At 46.4% G+C, this 17442-nt stretch overlaps 1 protein-coding gene across 3 annotated transcripts in view; it reads left to right on the top strand.

Annotated features, from left to right (window-relative positions):
• Positions 1–17442, top strand: part of LOC147028569 (polycystin-2-like protein 1) — a 123095-nt gene that overhangs the window by 72144 nt on the left and 33509 nt on the right. For 2 of the 3 annotated variants that reach the window (XM_085879093.1, XM_085879091.1), the window contains exons 13-14: positions 4782–4882; positions 5152–5299. In XM_085879093.1, coding sequence (XP_085735219.1) covers positions 4782–4882; positions 5152–5299 — 249 coding nt within the window. Of the gene's footprint in view, positions 1–4781; positions 4883–5151; positions 5300–13189; positions 14939–17442 lie in introns of those variants that run through there. The other variant, XM_085879092.1, reaches the window with a different exon arrangement.

The raw sequence follows: 17442 nt of genomic DNA, 5'->3' as shown, positions 1-17442 counted from the left end.
CTCTCTCTCTCTCTCTCTCTCTCTCTCTCTCTCTCTCTCTCTCTCTCTCTCTCTCTCTCTCTCTCTCTCTCTCTCTCTCTCTCTCTCTCTCTCTCTCTCTCTCTCTCTCTCTCTCTCTCTCTCTCTCTCTCTCTCTCTCTCTCTCTCTCTCTCTCTCTCTCTCTCTCTCTCTCTCTCTCTCTCTCTCTCTCTCTCTCTCTCTCTCTCTCTCTCTCTCTCTCTCTCTCTCTCTCTCTCTCTCTCTCTCTCTCTCCGTCTCTCTCTCTCTCTCTCTCTCTCTCTCTCTCTCTCTCTCTCTCTCTCTCTCTCTCTCTCTCTCTCTCTCTCTCTCTCTCTCTCTCTCTCTCTCTCTCTCTCTCTCTCTCTCTCTCTCTCTCTCTCTCTCTCTCTCTCTCTCTCTCTCTCTCTCTCTCTCTCTCTCTCTCTCTCTCTCTCTCTCTCTCTCTCTCTCTCTCTCTCTCTCTCTCTCTCTCTCTCTCTCTCTCTCTCTCTCTCTCTCTCTCTCTCTCTCCGTCTCTCTCTCTCTCTCTCTCCGTCTCTCTCTCTCTCTCTCTCTCTCTCTCTCCGTCTCTCTCTCTCTCTCTCTCTCTCTCTCTCTCTCTCTCTCTCTCTCTCTCTCTCTCTCTCTCTCTCTCTCTCTCTCTCTCTCTCTCTCTCTCTCTCTCTCCCGTCTCTCTCTCTCTCTCTCCGTCTCTCTCTCTCTCTCTCTCTCTCTCTCTCTCTCTCTCTCTCTCTCTCTCTCTCTCTCTCTCTCTCTCTCTCTCTCTCTCTCTCTCTCTCTCTCTCTCTCTCTCTCTCTCTCTCTCTCTCTCTCTCTCTCTCTCTCTCTCTCTCTCTCTCTCTCTCTCTCTCTCTCTCTCTCTCTCTCTCTCTCTCTCTCTCTCTCTCTCTCTCTCTCTCTCTCTCTCTCTCTCTCTCTCTCTCTCTCTCTCTCTCTCTCTCTCTCTCTCTCTCTCTCTCTCTCTCTCTCTCTCTCTCTCTCTCTCTCTCTCTCTCTCTCTCTCTCTCTCTCTCTCTCTCTCTCTCTCTCTCTCTCTCTCTCTCTCTCTCTCTCTCTCTCTCTCTCTCTCTCTCTCTCTCTCTCTCTCTCTCTCTCTCTCTCTCTCTCTCTCTCTCTCTCTCTCTCTCTCTCTCTCTCTCTCTCTCTCTCTCTCTCTCTCTCTCTCTCTCTCTCTCTCTCTCTCTCTCTCTCTCTCTCTCTCTCTCTCTCTCTCTCTCTCTCTCTCTCTCTCTCTCTCTCTCTCTCTCTCTCTCTCTCTCTCTCTCTCTCTCTCTCTCTCTCTCTCTCTCTCTCTCTCTCTCTCTCTCTCTCTCTCTCTCTCTCTCTCTCTCTCTCTCTCTCTCTCTCTCTCTCTCTCTCTCTCTCTCTCTCTCTCTCTCTCTCTCTCTCTCTCTCTCTCTCTCTCTCTCTCTCTCTCTCTCTCTCTCTCTCTCTCTCTCTCTCTCTCTCTCTCTCTCTCTCTCTCTCTCTCTCTCTCTCTCTCTCTCTCTCTCTCTCTCTCTCTCTCTCTCTCTCTCTCTCTCTCTCTCTCTCTCTCTCTCTCTCTCTCTCTCTCTCTCTCTCTCTCTCTCTCTCTCTCTCTCTCTCTCTCTCTCTCTCTCTCTCTCTCTCTCTCTCTCTCTCTCTCTCTCTCTCTCTCTCTCTCTCTCTCTCTCTCTCTCTCTCTCTCTCTCTCTCTCTCTCTCTCTCTCTCTCTCTCTCTCTCTCTCTCTCTCTCTCTCTCTCTCTCTCTCTCTCTCTCTCTCTCTCTCTCTCTCTCTCTCTCTCTCTCTCTCTCTCTCTCTCTCTCTCTCTCTCTCTCTCTCTCTCTCTCTCTCTCTCTCTCTCTCTCTCTCTCTCTCTCTCTCTCTCTCTCTCTCTCTCTCTCTCTCTCTCTCTCTCTCTCTCTCTCCGTCTCTCTCTCTCTCTCTCTCTCTCTCTCTCTCTCTCTCTCTCTCTCTCTCTCTCTCTCTCTCTCTCTCTCTCTCTCTCTCTCTCTCTCTCTCTCTCTCTCTCTCTCTCTCTCTCTCTCTCTCTCTCTCTCTCTCTCTCTCTCTCTCTCTCTCTCTCTCTCTCTCTCTCTCTCTCTCTCTCTCTCTCTCTCTCTCTCTCTCTCTCTCTCTCTCTCTCTCTCTCTCTCTCTCTCTCTCTCTCTCTCTCTCTCTCTCTCTCTCTCTCTCTCTCTCTCTCTCTCTCTCTCTCTCTCTCTCTCTCTCTCTCTCTCTCTCTCTCTCTCTCTCTCTCTCTCTCTCTCTCTCTCTCTCTCTCTCTCTCTCTCTCTCTCTCTCTCTCTCTCTCTCTCTCTCTCTCTCTCTCTCTCTCTCTCTCTCTCTCTCTCTCTCTCTCTCTCTCTCTCTCTCTCTCTCTCTCTCTCTCTCTCTCTCTCTCTCTCTCTCTCTCTCTCTCTCTCTCTCTCTCTCTCTCTCTCTCTCTCTCTCTCTCTCTCTCTCTCTCTCTCTCTCTCTCTCTCTCTCTCTCTCTCTCTCTCTCTCTCTCTCTCTCTCTCTCTCTCTCTCTCTCTCTCTCTCTCTCTCTCTCTCTCTCTCTCTCTCTCTCTCTCTCTCTCTCTCTCTCTCTCTCTCTCTCTCTCTCTCTCTCTCTCTCTCTCTCTCTCTCTCTCTCTCTCTCTCTCTCTCTCTCTCTCTCTCTCTCTCTCTCTCTCTCTCTCTCTCTCTCTCTCTCTCTCTCTCTCTCTCTCTCTCTCTCTCTCTCTCTCTCTCTCTCTCTCTCTCTCTCTCTCTCTCTCTCTCTCTCTCTCTCTCTCTCTCTCTCTCTCTCTCTCTCTCTCTCTCTCTCTCTCCGTCTCTCTCTCTCTCTCTCTCTCTCTCTCTCTCTCTCTCTCTCTCTCTCTCTCTCTCTCTCTCTCTCTCTCTCTCTCTCTCTCTCTCTCTCTCTCTCTCTCTCTCTCTCTCTCTCTCTCTCTCTCTCTCTCTCTCTCTCTCTCTCTCTCTCTCTCTCTCTCTCTCTCTCTCTCTCTCTCTCTCTCTCTCTCTCTCTCTCTCTCTCTCTCTCTCTCTCTCTCTCTCTCTCTCTCTCTCTCTCTCTCTCTCTCTCTCTCTCTCTCCGTCTCTCTCTCTCTCTCTCTCTCTCTCTCTCTCTCTCTCTCTCTCTCTCTCTCTCTCTCTCTCTCTCTCTCTCTCTCTCTCTCTCTCTCTCTCTCTCTCTCTCTCTCTCTCTCTCTCTCTCTCTCTCTCTCTCTCTCTCTCTCTCTCTCTCTCTCTCTCTCTCTCTCTCTCTCTCTCTCTCTCTCTCTCTCTCTCTCTCTCTCTCTCTCTCTCTCTCTCTCTCTCTCTCTCTCTCTCTCTCTCTCTCTCTCTCTCTCTCTCTCTCTCTCTCTCTCTCTCTCTCTCTCTCTCTCTCTCTCTCTCTCTCTCTCTCTCTCTCTCTCTCTCTCTCTCTCTCTCTCTCTCTCTCTCTCTCTCTCTCTCTCTCTCTCTCTCTCTCTCTCTCTCTCTCTCTCTCTCTCTCTCTCTCTCTCTCTCTCTCTCTCTCTCTCTCTCTCTCTCTCTCTCTCTCTCTCTCTCTCTCTCTCTCTCTCTCTCTCTCTCTCTCTCTCTCTCTCTCTCTCTCTCTCTCTCTCTCTCTCTCTCTCTCTCTCTCTCTCTCTCTCTCTCTCTCTCTCTCTCTCTCTCTCTCTCTCTCTCTCTCTCTCTCTCTCTCTCTCTCTCTCTCTCTCTCTCTCTCTCTCTCTCTCTCTCTCTCTCTCTCTCTCTCTCTCTCTCTCTCTCTCTCTCTCTCTCTCTCTCTCTCTCTCTCTCTCTCTCTCTCTCTCTCTCTCTCTCTCTCTCTCTCTCTCTCTCTCTCTCTCTCTCTCTCTCTCTCTCTCTCTCTCTCTCTCTCTCTCTCTCTCTCTCTCTCTCTCTCTCTCTCTCTCTCTCTCTCTCTCTCTCTCTCTCTCTCTCTCTCTCTCTCTCTCTCTCTCTCTCTCTCTCTCTCTCTCTCTCTCTCTCTCTCTCTCTCTCTCTCTCTCTCTCTCTCTCTCTCTCTCTCTCTCTCTCTCTCTCTCTCTCTCTCTCTCTCTCTCTCTCTCTCTCTCTCTCTCTCTCTCTCTCTCTCTCTCTCTCTCTCTCTCTCTCTCTCTCTCTCTCTCTCTCTCTCTCTCTCTCTCTCTCCGTCTCTCTCTCTCTCTCTCTCTCTCTCTCTCTCTCTCTCTCTCTCTCTCTCTCTCTCTCTCTCTCTCTCTCTCTCTCTCTCTCTCTCTCTCTCTCTCTCTCTCTCTCTCTCTCTCTCTCTCTCTCTCTCTCTCTCTCTCTCTCTCTCTCTCTCTCTCTCTCTCTCTCTCTCTCTCTCTCTCTCTCTCTCTCTCTCTCTCTCTCTCTCTCTCTCTCTCTCTCTCTCTCTCTCTCTCTCTCTCTCTCTCTCTCTCTCTCTCTCTCTCTCTCTCTCTCTCTCTCTCTCTCTCTCTCTCTCTCTCTCTCTCTCTCTCTCTCTCTCTCTCTCTCTCTCTCTCTCTCTCTCTCTCTCTCTCTCTCTCTCTCTCTCTCTCTCTGTCTCTCTCTATCTCTCTCTCTCTCTCTCTCTCCGTCTCTCTCTCTCTCTCTGTCTCTCTCTCTCTCTCTCTCTCTCTCTCTCTCTCTCTCTCTCTCTCTCTCTCTCTCTCTCTCTCTCTCTCTCTCTCTCTCTCTCTCTCTCTCTCTCTCTCCCTCTCAGGCATATCCATCGACATATTCATGTCAAATTCTATATTCCAGCTTTCGGCTGGAGAACTTTTTAATTAATTCCTATTTTTTCATCAATTGACATTGGAATATCTGACTATTGTGGGACATATTATCATTAGATTGTGAATATTACATTGCAGCTGTCTCATGGAACAAGCTCGAGCGTTCTTGGGTTTGAGTCTGACTCTGTTGAGGAGGAAGCTGAAGAACCTCATGAAGTGAGCAATGAAGAATTTCAAATGTAAGACGAATCAATTATTTCTGTTTCTTTCTTTTCTTTGGAATCTGGGATTTTATTAAATCACATTTATCCCACTGGTGAACAAGGGCTACAATATCACAGCAATACAGATGTAAAAGCATTTGAGTCTGACAATTACATCAAATTTATTTCGGGAGCATAGGCTTTTGATAAAAACTTTATCCAAGCATTGTTTAAGAATTCTTTTTTCTTAAAGTACCTTTACGTGTTGCCTTGGATCTAACACAAAGTCTTATGACACATTCCAGACTCTCACGGCGGGTCTGTCAGCTCGAACATTCCATCGGCAGTGCTGTATCTAAGATGGATGCGGTTATCGTGAAGCTTTCTGCACTAGAAAAGGAGAGAGCAAGACGCAGCGAGCTTATTGGGCAATTGCTACGTGCAGGGCAACAGGTGAAGATTCCACCTAAATCTTACTTCAGCTGAGCACGACTGTATTCCTGTCTGTTTCCTTCATCATCTTCAATATAACATGATTTATATCTGTTCTCTACTTTCCTCTATACCAGGAAGTAAACCTTCTAACCTACTTAATAACAGGGTATTTACACCGTTTTTAGAATCTGGGAGGTCGACGGTCCAAATCCTGGCCGAGTCGTACCAAAGACTTGAACAATGGCACGTGTTGCTTACTTGCTTGTTGTTTAGCTTTTAAAATATAAATGGCACGGATAGTCCTCAAAGGTTGGCATCCATAGGGAGGAGGAAATTCCTCCTTAGGAAATGCCCAACTGAGTGCAGTGAGAAAAGCAGCGCCATTGTTGTGATGTCGCTGGTACCCAGAGTACACCTGCAGTGACAGCGCTTCCCTCACTCTCAGTGGCTGTTTGTCTCATTTGTGTCACATATGTTTGGGTGTGTGTGTGTGTGTGTGTGTGTGTGTGTGTGTGTGTGTGTGTGTGTGTGTGTGTGTGTGTGTGTGTGTGTGTGTGTGCGCGCGCGCGCACGTGTGCACGTGTGCTTGCGCTGCTGCCCCCAGTCGTCATCTCCACTCTCCAGTCTCTAAGAATGAACAGAGCCTTCCCTGATCCCGAAGCATCCACCTTCACCCCAGCAAGGAACTATAACTCATAGACCAAGCCATCTGCTTATCCATGCTTCGTTTCCGATCTGTCTCTGAAGTGGCGATGTCAATTCGCGCGACCTCCCATGTGATCTCCAGGTATGCCCGGTCTCGGTCTTTTCCTTCTCAGTCTCCTCCTTCCTTGACGTGATGGGATTTGTAAAACCCGACAAGCCGCAAGGCCAGGCTGCGTTCCAAATGCATGTCGAGCAGTGCAAGTCTGGGCACTACTTGCGCAGCCCTTGGCCTCACCAAAGCTGCTGTCCTCCGCTCGATTTGATGCCATCTCCCATCAAAGTCATTGTTTTCAGCACGGTCCTTGATCCCATGGAACTCAAGTCTCTCATCCTCAGTGGATGGAACTTGGCAAGAGGAAGTCAACAAAGCTCGAGCCTTCATGCCCGGCAGCATGGGGTCAACAAGTCCCGCCCATCTGCAGGACCAGGCCACGCCACAAATGCATGTTGATTGGTGCGATACCGGACGCCTCATGTGTGGTCCTCATTCCAATTGAAGCTGCCATTTTCGGCTCGTTCTTCGCTGGCTTTGAAACTTTAACTACGTGTGTGTGTGTGTGTGTGTGTGTTGCAGGGAGTTGGGGGGGGGGGGGCTGCTCCACTACGAGCCTTAGATCATGCATTAAAAAAGAAACAAGTCTGAAGACGATGATAGTTCACGAGCGGTATTTGACGATGTAGATTGTTTCAGAAGTCAAGGATGAGACAATGTGATAATGTTTGACTAAGTTATAAAAATGATCAACATGATGTGGTACGAGTGACAGGTTATTAGCTGCAAAATGTCGAAAACCCGGTTTCGTTCAACAACTTTAAAAATTTGACCTTTGCATAACCTTTAAAGGTCACAAAACAATGTTGTGGACATTAAAATAAGGAAACAGGATACGTGCTATAGCTTACTGGAGTTAGTTCGTCGAAGAAGGTCGAAAACCCGGTTCGATTCCCACAACTTTGAAAATTTGACCTTTGCGAACTTTAAAGGTCAAAGGTCAAGGATTATGACCTTTGGTGCAAAACTTCCTCTGGAACATCCAGGAACAATATAACGTCATATAGTCTATATGGCATTTCACATTCCTCGGATTATCCATACTTTGATGAAATCAGCGTAAAAAACAAGCTTGAAGGGAGCGCCACGGGCAAGGTGTTCAAGATAGAGCAAAATGGTTTCAAGACTTTAGGTGGGGAATGACCTCAAGATTATGCATAAAAATATTGTCATCCGAGCTCTCAATGTTTGGGCGGTCGTATGATTTTTATGTCAAAATTCGAAATTTTCTAAGTTCGTGACCTTGTGTCCTTGACCTTGGGGCTAAAATGAAAAATTGAGCTCCGTGGGGCTGGTGCACTATGCAGGTGCCATTGGGCTAACCAAATACCGAAACCCCTGCCAGATTCGCCAACCCCCTCAGAGAAGATTGATTTTTACGTCAAAATCACAATTTTCTAAGTTTATGACCTCGTGACCTTGACCTTGGGATGAAAATGAAAAATCGAGCTCCGTGGGGCTGGTGCACTATGCAGGTGCCATTGGGCTAACCAAATTCCAAAACCCCTGTCGGATTCGACAAAACCCCCTCGGAGAAGATGCAAATTGAAATCTGCTTCCCCCTAAAAACACATGTTATGGGCGGAGCCACGCCCATTTTCAGGAAAACACAACTAGATCATGATATAAACCTCCCACCAAAATTTCATCAGGATCGGATCAAAACCCACGGAGCTATGCTCGGGACAGACAGACAGATAGACAGACAGACATGCAACAATAACGAATATAGTGGTCACTTATATTTTTCGTGAAAATATTTTTTCGTGAACCAATATAAAGAAGATAGGATTTGTCAAAAGTATTTTCCTCTTGGTGCACAGAATCGGAAATTAAAAAAAAAAATTAATGTGATGATATTGATTTCTCAGTAATAAACAAAGAACTGAATGTGGTTTTTAATTCGAATGTGTTTTTTTTTTGGTGGGGCGGGAGCAATCGAGAGTGCAGAGATGCCAAAAAATACAAAATCATTGTTTAAAGATATTTATTCAAGAAAAAAACAGGGATTAAGTTTAAAGTGAAGCCATATTTATTCATTCAACCAAACATGAATTTCTGATTCTATGGGCCTTTAATTAAGTTTGCACAATTAATATCTTCTTCATGATTGGATAAAGTATGGAAATGTGCTGCAGCATTAAATGAAATAATATTTTCAATTCTGAACTTTACTATGAATGCGCAAAATACTTAAAAACTTTTTCAATCCACAAGTAACAACACTTGCAGCTGCTGCATCAATAGCTGCAACTCCGCTGAGAGTTAACTTTTTTCAGATAAAGAAACATTGCAACACAATTAGTACTACACAATCATTATCAAGACAAAAAATGAAAAAGTCTATTTTCTTCTTAAATATAATAATTATGGAGAAAGATAAGACATCAGAATCAGCCTGGAATATGTAAGTATAACATGTCTTGTGAAAGCGTGGTGCATCACAATGTCTGTTTTCTCTGAAATAGTCTATAAATTAGCATACTTTATTTTGATCTTTGGTTAGGTGTTAAAGTGTGAGGTCTGTGAGTTTTTCTACAATTAGCTCGTTAATGTAGCTCTCAGACACATTTATGGTAAACCGGTTTCAGAAATTTTCGGTTGGCTTGTTTGGTGTTCTCGTCTGAGCACACAGCTCATTGTTTTGGAATCCCAGGTGCAATTCCAAATTAATTACCATAAGCTTTGTATTGATATTCCTATCTCTGAATACTCTTGTAATTCATACCATAGTGCACCTATGTCCTTGTCTTGCATATGGTGTACATCCATCGATACATTAATGATCATGCTCTTTCCAGAATGTTGGCAATACTGAAGCAGTCACCCAGTGTATCCCACTGCTGACACCAGTGTTACGTTCACGGGTCTTCAACACCGATCGAGCCACCAATGCGATTATTTGGCAGAAAATACAAGAGGTAGTTTGCCCATCCTATTCCCAGCAGTAATCAGAGCAGGAATTTGAACATGATGGCCTCCTGCCCGTGAAAGGTACCATTCATTGGATCTGTAACATCTACCAGTGAATGCTCCCAGATGCATGGGACAGTTGGCTCAAACTCAAAGTGCACTCATTGGTGTAATACCCTGTCTGTGAAGGATGACGTTAAAGTCAGGTGGGGGGAAAATGAACCTAAATTATACAATCCAGAGATTAGTACCCTGCTTGAGATGTGTCAGGCTGTGAATGGTGTTGCGGTTCTGGGAACCGCATCCCTCCAAAGCAATAGCAACCATCATACAGCTATCCCGAGACTGTTATTCCATTAATGTACGTTCAGATAGTCCCTTCCTTTTTGTCTAGCGGGACAACGGGACAGTGCGTTGTGTAAACTTCATAGCTAAGTCTGATTAAAGACATGCACTCATTCCTATTCTTTTTTTCTACTCTTATTCCTGAGGTAAATCCCAGCCACATGCGCCCTTCACTGTGAGATAGGTCCTCAGCGAAGGCCAAGCAGGCATTACGCCGGACACCCTTCTGCAGAAATCACAACCTGCCAAATGCACGTGCAGCGGTAATTTCCACCGACTGAACAGAAAGCGCACCCAAAACGACGCACACGCTGCACGGAACACATACCGAGGAGATGAAAGAAACGGCACACAAAATGCTGGCAACTTGCAAAGCGCACGTGGCCACACCCTTTCCAACCCATTTCCAAATCCCCATCTAATAATTATATCTTTCTCCTTCCAATCCGAATCCCCATTTAATACTTGTGTCTATCCACTCTTCCAATCTTTTCCCTGAATTCATGACACGGATCAGGGTGGCGGACCCACGCACTGAATTCATGACATGGATCAGGGTGGCGGACCCACGCACGGCCCCGGGGTGGTTTATCATCGCACTGTACAGGGCATGCTCGATGGCGGGTGGACCCGTGCGCTGACCACGTGTACAATAGCGGAGTCGCACGCAGCCCATGATATTGTTACGAATCTGGAAGCCATTTGCACACAGAGAGACAGCAGCCCCCACAGTTCAGTTATTTCGATAAGTATGTGTTTACAGTTAGAATCCATCCCCTATGTCTCATGGGAATTTCATGTTTGTGCTGTGAGTTATTTTATAGTCAGGTTTTATACATGTACTACAACAACAACAACAACAACAACAACAACAACAACAACAACAACAACAGCGGCACCGTCCCTCACTCAACCCGGTCGCCATTGTCCACGTGTTTTTGGCTGAAGGTGTGGGCAAAGCCTCCATCTCCTCAGATCGAGGCTCCGCCCTGAGGAAGGGCATGGAACATTTCCTCCAGCCAATGAGCGAAGGGCGACCACCGCACGCGCGCCCCAGCCAATGGGAGGCCAGCGTGCTGAAAGCTACTACGGAGCTTCTTCGGGGGGCGGGCCTCCGAGACGTCTCGTCCAATCAGGAGGCTGACTAGCTCAGGGGCGGCCCCACCCAGCCAGATGGGATGTTCGCCCCTTGTCCAATCCGGAGGCGAGTCCCTCAGAGCGGTTCCCTCGACCCGCGGGGGAGGGGAAGGCCAAGAGTAGGTGGCGAGCCATCGAGAGAGAGAAGAAGCCTCGTCTTGCCTGCTGGCGTTCTCGTCTATCCGTGGGTGCTCGTCTCGTCTGGTCCGTTCCCGTGCTGGCTGGCGTCCGTTGCATTGTTCCTGGTCCCTGGTGCTTGGTGCTGCATTGTTGGCAGCGGGTTTGAGTCCCGTCACCGGACAAGCTCGACCAGACTGCACGAGGCGGACAGGTACAAGAATAGGCCCCTGCACTCAGCTCGCCTTTCCTTTCCGAGCTGAAGGGCCAAAATAAAAGCGGCGGCCACCATTTCTTTGGGTGTGTGTGTGTGTGTGTGTGTGTGTGTGTGTGTGTGTGTGTGTGTGTGTGTGTGTGTGTGTGTGTGTGTGTGTGTGTGTGTGTGTGTGTGTGTGTGTGTGTGTGTGTGTGTGGCGCCAGTCTTTTAAGTAGAACTGTTAAGTGCTTTTCGCTCACTGTACATTGCCTGCATTTCTTTTATTCGGATAACTCTGCTCTTTGTGTGCTCCCCTCCCCGATTATTGTTTATAAATAAACCCCCATGTTAAATGGTCCAGTTCGTTGTCCGTGTTTTCTTTCATTGGCCTAGCATGGTTCGAGCTTGAGAAATAGCAAGGCCGTTGGTGCCTTAAGTTGTCATTGGGACTGGCGCGTCTCTGGTAACTCCGCTCATTTACGCCGGATCCGAGTCGGTACCTGCGACTCAGTTCGGACGGAGTCGGCCGAGGGTGTGATTTCCCCAGTAATTTGACGACGTGGGTACTTAGGTATATTGAAATTTGGCTATTGACCCTACCCCACGCCATCAGAGAATTAGCGAACACGGTCCTTTAAGTGGCCCATCGACTCCGGAGTTACCTGGGGTGACGACCTTTTAATTCCGGGTGTTCGGTGGGAGATAGCTCCACTGCTCCACCTCGTGGTCGTTTCTCGCCACCAAACTCCAGGCCACAACAATATTTTATCATCGTACAGAATGGGGCACGAGTAACACACATAATTGGCCGGGTCTGCACATGGAGTTACAATAACCTTTTACCATCAGTCTTCGCTCACCACGATGGCAACGGATGTCTCCCGTGGATGGCAGACATCCTCCCGCACATCCGCCTCAATGCAGCTGCTACCAGGCAGAGGCATTCTGTGCGGCCGGATCGCTCGGGCCATGTGGCGCACCATGGAGCAGGCACATTGACGAGCGCCAACAGCGGGTCGTCGGGGCATGGCACGGGGTTCGGTGCAAAGCAATTCATATCATGGGGCTCAGAGTGAGACGATTCCGCAGTTTGGAACCATCTGGCCAGAAGTGAAGTGGAGCCGCTTCCGGTCATGGCGGCCGGCGCGTGTGCTGGTCAGGGCCCAAGCAAAGCACCCGATTCGGGTGACGACACATTGCTTTGGGTCGTCGCCCCCGCCCCACACCAACGGATCTATAAAAGGATGGGTCACGGGGCTGTGGGAAGAGCGTCGTTGTCGTTCCTGCTGTGTCGATCCTGCTCATCGTTCCTGGTGTGTCGTTACGGAGTCGTCGTCGTTCCAAAGTCGTCGTCGTCATTCAGGAGTCGTCGTCGTTTGAGGTATCGCCCAGCGGAGAACCCCCCCCCCCTTCCCAACACCCCCAAAACGTATTGGTGGCGCGATCTGGCAATCGTGCAAGGTATTGAGAGACCGTTAGCCTCATCTCTTCTCCTTTTTCTCTTCATCAACTCCTCTTCATTGGTGTGTGTGTGTGTCTGTGTGTGTCTGTGTGTGTGTGTGTGTGTGTGTGTGTGTGTGTGTGTGTGTGTGTGTGTGTGTGTGTGTGTGTGTGTGTGTGTGTGTGTGTGTGTGTGTGTGTGTGTGTGTGTGTGAGTGAGAACTGGCACCTGTCCTCGTTTAAGTTAAGAGTGTACAATAATTATATCAGGATAACTCTGCTCTGTGTCTGCTTTTGTAAGTTGCTTGTATATTGCCGCACCTCTCACATTTCTTCCTATTCCTGCGACAGAAAACAATAAACAACATTAATTGTGCCACATACCTTTCCTCACCTGCCTGTATTAAATATTTGTAGAAATGTTCCCAGCTCATTTTTGTCTGTTCTTTCATTGATCCATCATGGTCCGTATCCTAACCTAGCCGGGACTTTATTCCCAACGATCCGTTCCTTTTAGCCGGTACGTCCTTGGCAATGTGGCTCGGCTGCATCTGATACGGTAAAGTGATCCGGTTCGGACAAAGCGTACCGAGGGCGTGTCCCTCTGTAAATAGATCACGTGGTTATTTTTAGCTCACCGGATTAACTAGACTGAGGACCCTAAGTCACGTGGTTGAGTTATTGGCGTTCACGGTCGGTTAGCGACCCGCCGCGTCACTAAATTATCCGTGTGTGATGGCTTGTGATTCCGGGGAGTCTGGTGGGATCCTGAGATAGCCGCCCCCCCCCCCTCCCCGGTGGTCTTCTCACCCAACCCCGGCCCGCAACAATATGATTAAAATATTTTTTCTACTGCCATGCAGGTAACTGTTTATTGTGCTTCATTTGCTCAAATGACACATTGATTTGCCATTTCTGTACCTCTAGATGGACCTGAGTGTGAATGGTTGAATGTGTGGGGGGCTTGCTGTGGTTTCACTGACTCAATAGCAATATCTGGCAGGGTTGTTTTATCACTTCACTGGGTGCTGATCTCATGGACCGAGCTGAAATGCCGCTGGCTATTCCATCACCATAGCAGTGCTGCAACGCTTGCAAGGACAGTTGACTGATTAATCACTAATCAACATCTTCTTGGGACTCCACACAGCTCTGTCTGTCTGAGTGAGACAATGGTCACAAATATCCTTCCCCTTTCAATAACAGCTGCAAAGTGGAAGATTCTTTAAGCTGTAGGTGTGGTTAAGCGATATATTAATTCATTACTTTTACCTTTTTTGTCGGAGTGGCGACCCGTCCAGGATTGTGCCCAATAGCCAAGGAGACTGCTTATGCTTCAGTCACATTTGGCTCGGCGGCCGTCGGGTCTAAAAAATCTACGGCCACCAGCAATTATAGGGCGGCCACAGTATTTCCACGGTCACACAATGTAGTAGTCACATATGTTTTTATTTTTTGGTTAGCCGCATGGGGTATTTAGAAATTGTGGAGACCGAAAACGCGGGGGTGCCGTACGGTCTTTGATTTAATGTCACACGGTGACCTTAGGGCGTCCCTGCGGCGGCCATAGAATTTTCAAGGCAGACTCAAGGTGCCCGCAAGGCGACCGCAGGGGGGCCCTAAGGTGAACGTGGAAATAGTGCGGCCGCCGTAATTTTTTTGGGGTTGGCAAAATTCATTTTTCATTGATGAGAGCCTACGAAAAACTCACGAATAACGCAAGCCCACCGTACGCCCTACGTACGGTCGACGTGGAACACATCTACGTCATGGCTACGGCTTGTCGAATTGCTACGGCCAACCTAGAAATGAAAAAAGTTATAACTCCGCGCTTTAATTCCACGGAGACCCCTACGGCCCGTAAAAGATAGCCATACGGCGTAGGGCCACCCTGAGGCCACCTCAGAAACTCTGTGGCCGCCGCATGTTTCCGTCAATTCAGGGGGGGTACGGCCGCCGTATCCTAGCCGTAGAGCAAATGTGACTCATGCTTTAAGCAGCACCAACGCTCTGCACAGAGTATGATCCTAATGTCCTCCTCCTTTTACTTTGTCATTTCTGCACCTCTGCTTCTTCATTCCCACCAAACTATGTCCCTACAATGGGATGTGTGATTGATATGCAGCTTTGGCTTTTCCTTCTTTTACCATAAAAAACAAGCCTTCCCATTCCTCATCTGAACATGCAGGTACAGTACTTTTAGTGTGTACATTTAGTTTCATCGCTGTGTTTTCCTTTCTCATCCCCTTCTTGTTAAATATTTGGTTGGCTCATCATTTCTGCTCCTTGTGCTTGTTGTTTATCAAATAATTGTTTCATTGTATTTTGCATCATTATTATTTTGCCTTTCATTGTCGCAGCTGCAATGGTTTCTTCAAGCCTCATTGCTGTGCATCCAAAAAAATGTGTTTTGTTCTGTTTTTTCTTTTTGTCTTGTGTATAAGCTCTTCCAAAAATGCCTTTCTTCTGTATATCTATGAAATCTCTGCATGAACCTTGTATCACTCGGTAAATAAGTTCACAACAGTATACAACTGAACTGCACTACAAACTGTCATGAAGTTGCCATACATGGAATTGCTTCACTCTTCGCAGAACAAAGTTATGAGGCTGTTATAAATTAGAAGTATTTTGATATCCTGCCACATAAATATGGAGAAAGGAATGGCCTGAATCTGATAGAATAAAGGCTCTTCCATCTGTCCTCTGGATGAAAAGATAAAAATAAAAAACAAAAAAGTCTGGCATCTTTGTCTTGTTGTCCATTCAGTTATAAGAGAATATAAATCCACCATTTTTACATTAGTATTATCTATCTATAACTAGTAGTAATGGCCGGCGTTGCTCGGGCTCGCAATAAAGCCTGGCATTGCCGGGGCTTTCTTGCAAATTTCCTGAATAGCTGTTAGCGGTTAGGGTTAGGGTTAGTTGTTAGGGTTAGTGTTAGGGTAGCTAACCCTAACCCTAACCCTAACACTAACCCAAACCCTAACCCTAACCCTAACAGTTTGGCGTAGTGGAGGTAAACAGCGCCCGGGGCAAAGTGAAAATTTGCGTCCCCCGTAGGCCTTAAACTTGAGTGGATTTTAATGGAAAATCCCATAAGGGATATCGATTTATCGATTTTTTTCGAATATCGGAAGTGTTATAGAAAAAATTTATAGCCAATGACCTAAGTTGGACCAAAAGCCATAATCGTACCAAATTTGAATGGAATCCGTTGGAGTTTGTGAAAATGCATCAAAACGAATTTTGAGGGGCCTCTTAAGGAAGACAATAATATCATTAGTATATGTGCCAAATCTTGTTTCATTTCATGCAGTAACAAAAATCTGATGGTGGAACAAAGAAAGGGGCGTGCCAAAATATTAATATAGATTCCAGCAGTGTGTGTGTGTGTGTGTGTGTGTGTGTGTGTGTGTGTGTGTGTGTGTGTGTGTGTGTGTGTGTGTGTGTGTGTGTGTGTGTGTGTGTGTGTGTGTGTGTGTGTGTGTGTGTGTGTGTGTGTGTGTGACCGCTTTTTTAGACAACTACTGGTCTGATATAATTGAAACTTGCCAGATATATTGCTGGGGTCCTGAGGATGTGCCTTTTCAAGGTTTGATATTAATTGGACAAGTGCTTCCCAAGTTATGGCCATTTAGTTACCAACCAATGACAAGACATGTTGCTGTGTGGGCGTGGCCGATTGGGGAAGGGAACCTCAGCCACATTCCCCATTACAATGTATGGACTTCCGGATAATGATGACTTAGTGTATTCTAATAATTTCTCGATTTCTTATGCGCATTTATAGACAAACACAATGCCCCAAGTTATGATCGTTTTCATATTAGACGGTGCATAAATTTTGGTAACAGTGAGCTGGTATGCTCCAAACCAGGAAGTAAATTTTTTTTTTTTGCACGTCCGTTTTATTTTCCTTCTCTTCTCTTTGTGTTTTTCCTTGCAACGACATTGCGAAAAGGCAAAGTACGTTGGCGCTAATTGAATAATTGGCCATTAAAATTAATAATTTATCAAAACGTTGGCAGATCCAGCAGCCTCCGCATTCTTGCCCTGGATGAGGAAACAAAGAAGAAGCGCCGTTTCCTCAGCAATGTTGTTTATGAAGAGGTGCTAATGACATAAAGGTGTTTACATGGAGACAATTTTTATTGTTATTTATTTATTGAAGAAAAATTGTTCCGAAAATAATTTATCAAAAAAAGTGCACAACTATTTTTTGTTTCCGATTGTCAAAACGGTGTGGCCTTTGGAACTGTTAAGGAATTCAGCTCTACTCAACACGCTTGCCAACGATAAATACATCTCAATTTGGTGGTAAAAATGATTCACAACGACGGGTTTCCTTACTCATTGCTCTGCAGTCTGCATTCAACCCCTTCATTTGTCATCTCATTGACCTCATTTCATCTATCTATAATTCCAGCAGTGTGTGTGTGTGTGTGTGTGTGTGTGTGTGTGTGTGTGTGTGTGTGTGTGTGTGTGTGTGTGTGTGTGTGTGTCGTCTATATAATTCCAGCTGTGTGTGTGTCGTCTGTATAATTCCAGGTGTGTGTGTGTGTGTGTGTGTGTGTGTGTGTGTGTGTGTGTGTGTGTGTGTGTGTGTGTGTGTGTGTGTCTCGTTTATGAGAGCAAAGGAACGGCCTGTGTGGTTGTTGTTTCTGGCACACGGTTTGAAAGTTGTTTTTTTTTTGCACGTACAGCCACGCACGTACGGCCACGCACGTACGGCAATGGTGTAGTCTACGTGATACGCAGGTTTTCGCCGTATCCCCACAAAGAAAGCTCCAGGATTTCCGTATGCCCACTTAAAACTGCGCAAGGATACGTAACGATATAGCTTTGTGACAGAACTTTCAGTTCATTGATTTTGTTCCCACATACCGGGTAGAGTATAACTGCAATAAAATAAGCCTTGCAGGGGAAGCCATCTACTTCATTCATCTCCATTCATAAAATTCACCCCACTCGAGTGCGGTGCTGTTACAAAGCGTGAAACGCGGTGGCTCACTGGCTGTGTGTGACACGTGACCAAGACCTGACGTCACGCTTACATTATTAGCTAACATTATGCGAACATTTTAATTATTAACATAACATTAATTTTAATTATTATGCTAATCTCATAACATAACATTATGCTAAAATATTATTAGCTAACATTATGCTAACATTTTAATTATTAACATAACATTAATTTTAATTATTATGCTAATCTCATAACATAACATTATGCTAAAATATTATTAG

Source organism: Eptatretus burgeri, chromosome 4 (assembly GCF_056783735.1).
Source record: "Eptatretus burgeri isolate ZD-2024b chromosome 4, Ebu_testis_v1, whole genome shotgun sequence".
Lineage (NCBI taxonomy): Eukaryota > Metazoa > Chordata > Myxini > Myxiniformes > Myxinidae > Eptatretus > Eptatretus burgeri.
This window is presented reverse-complemented; position numbering and strand designations above follow the sequence as displayed.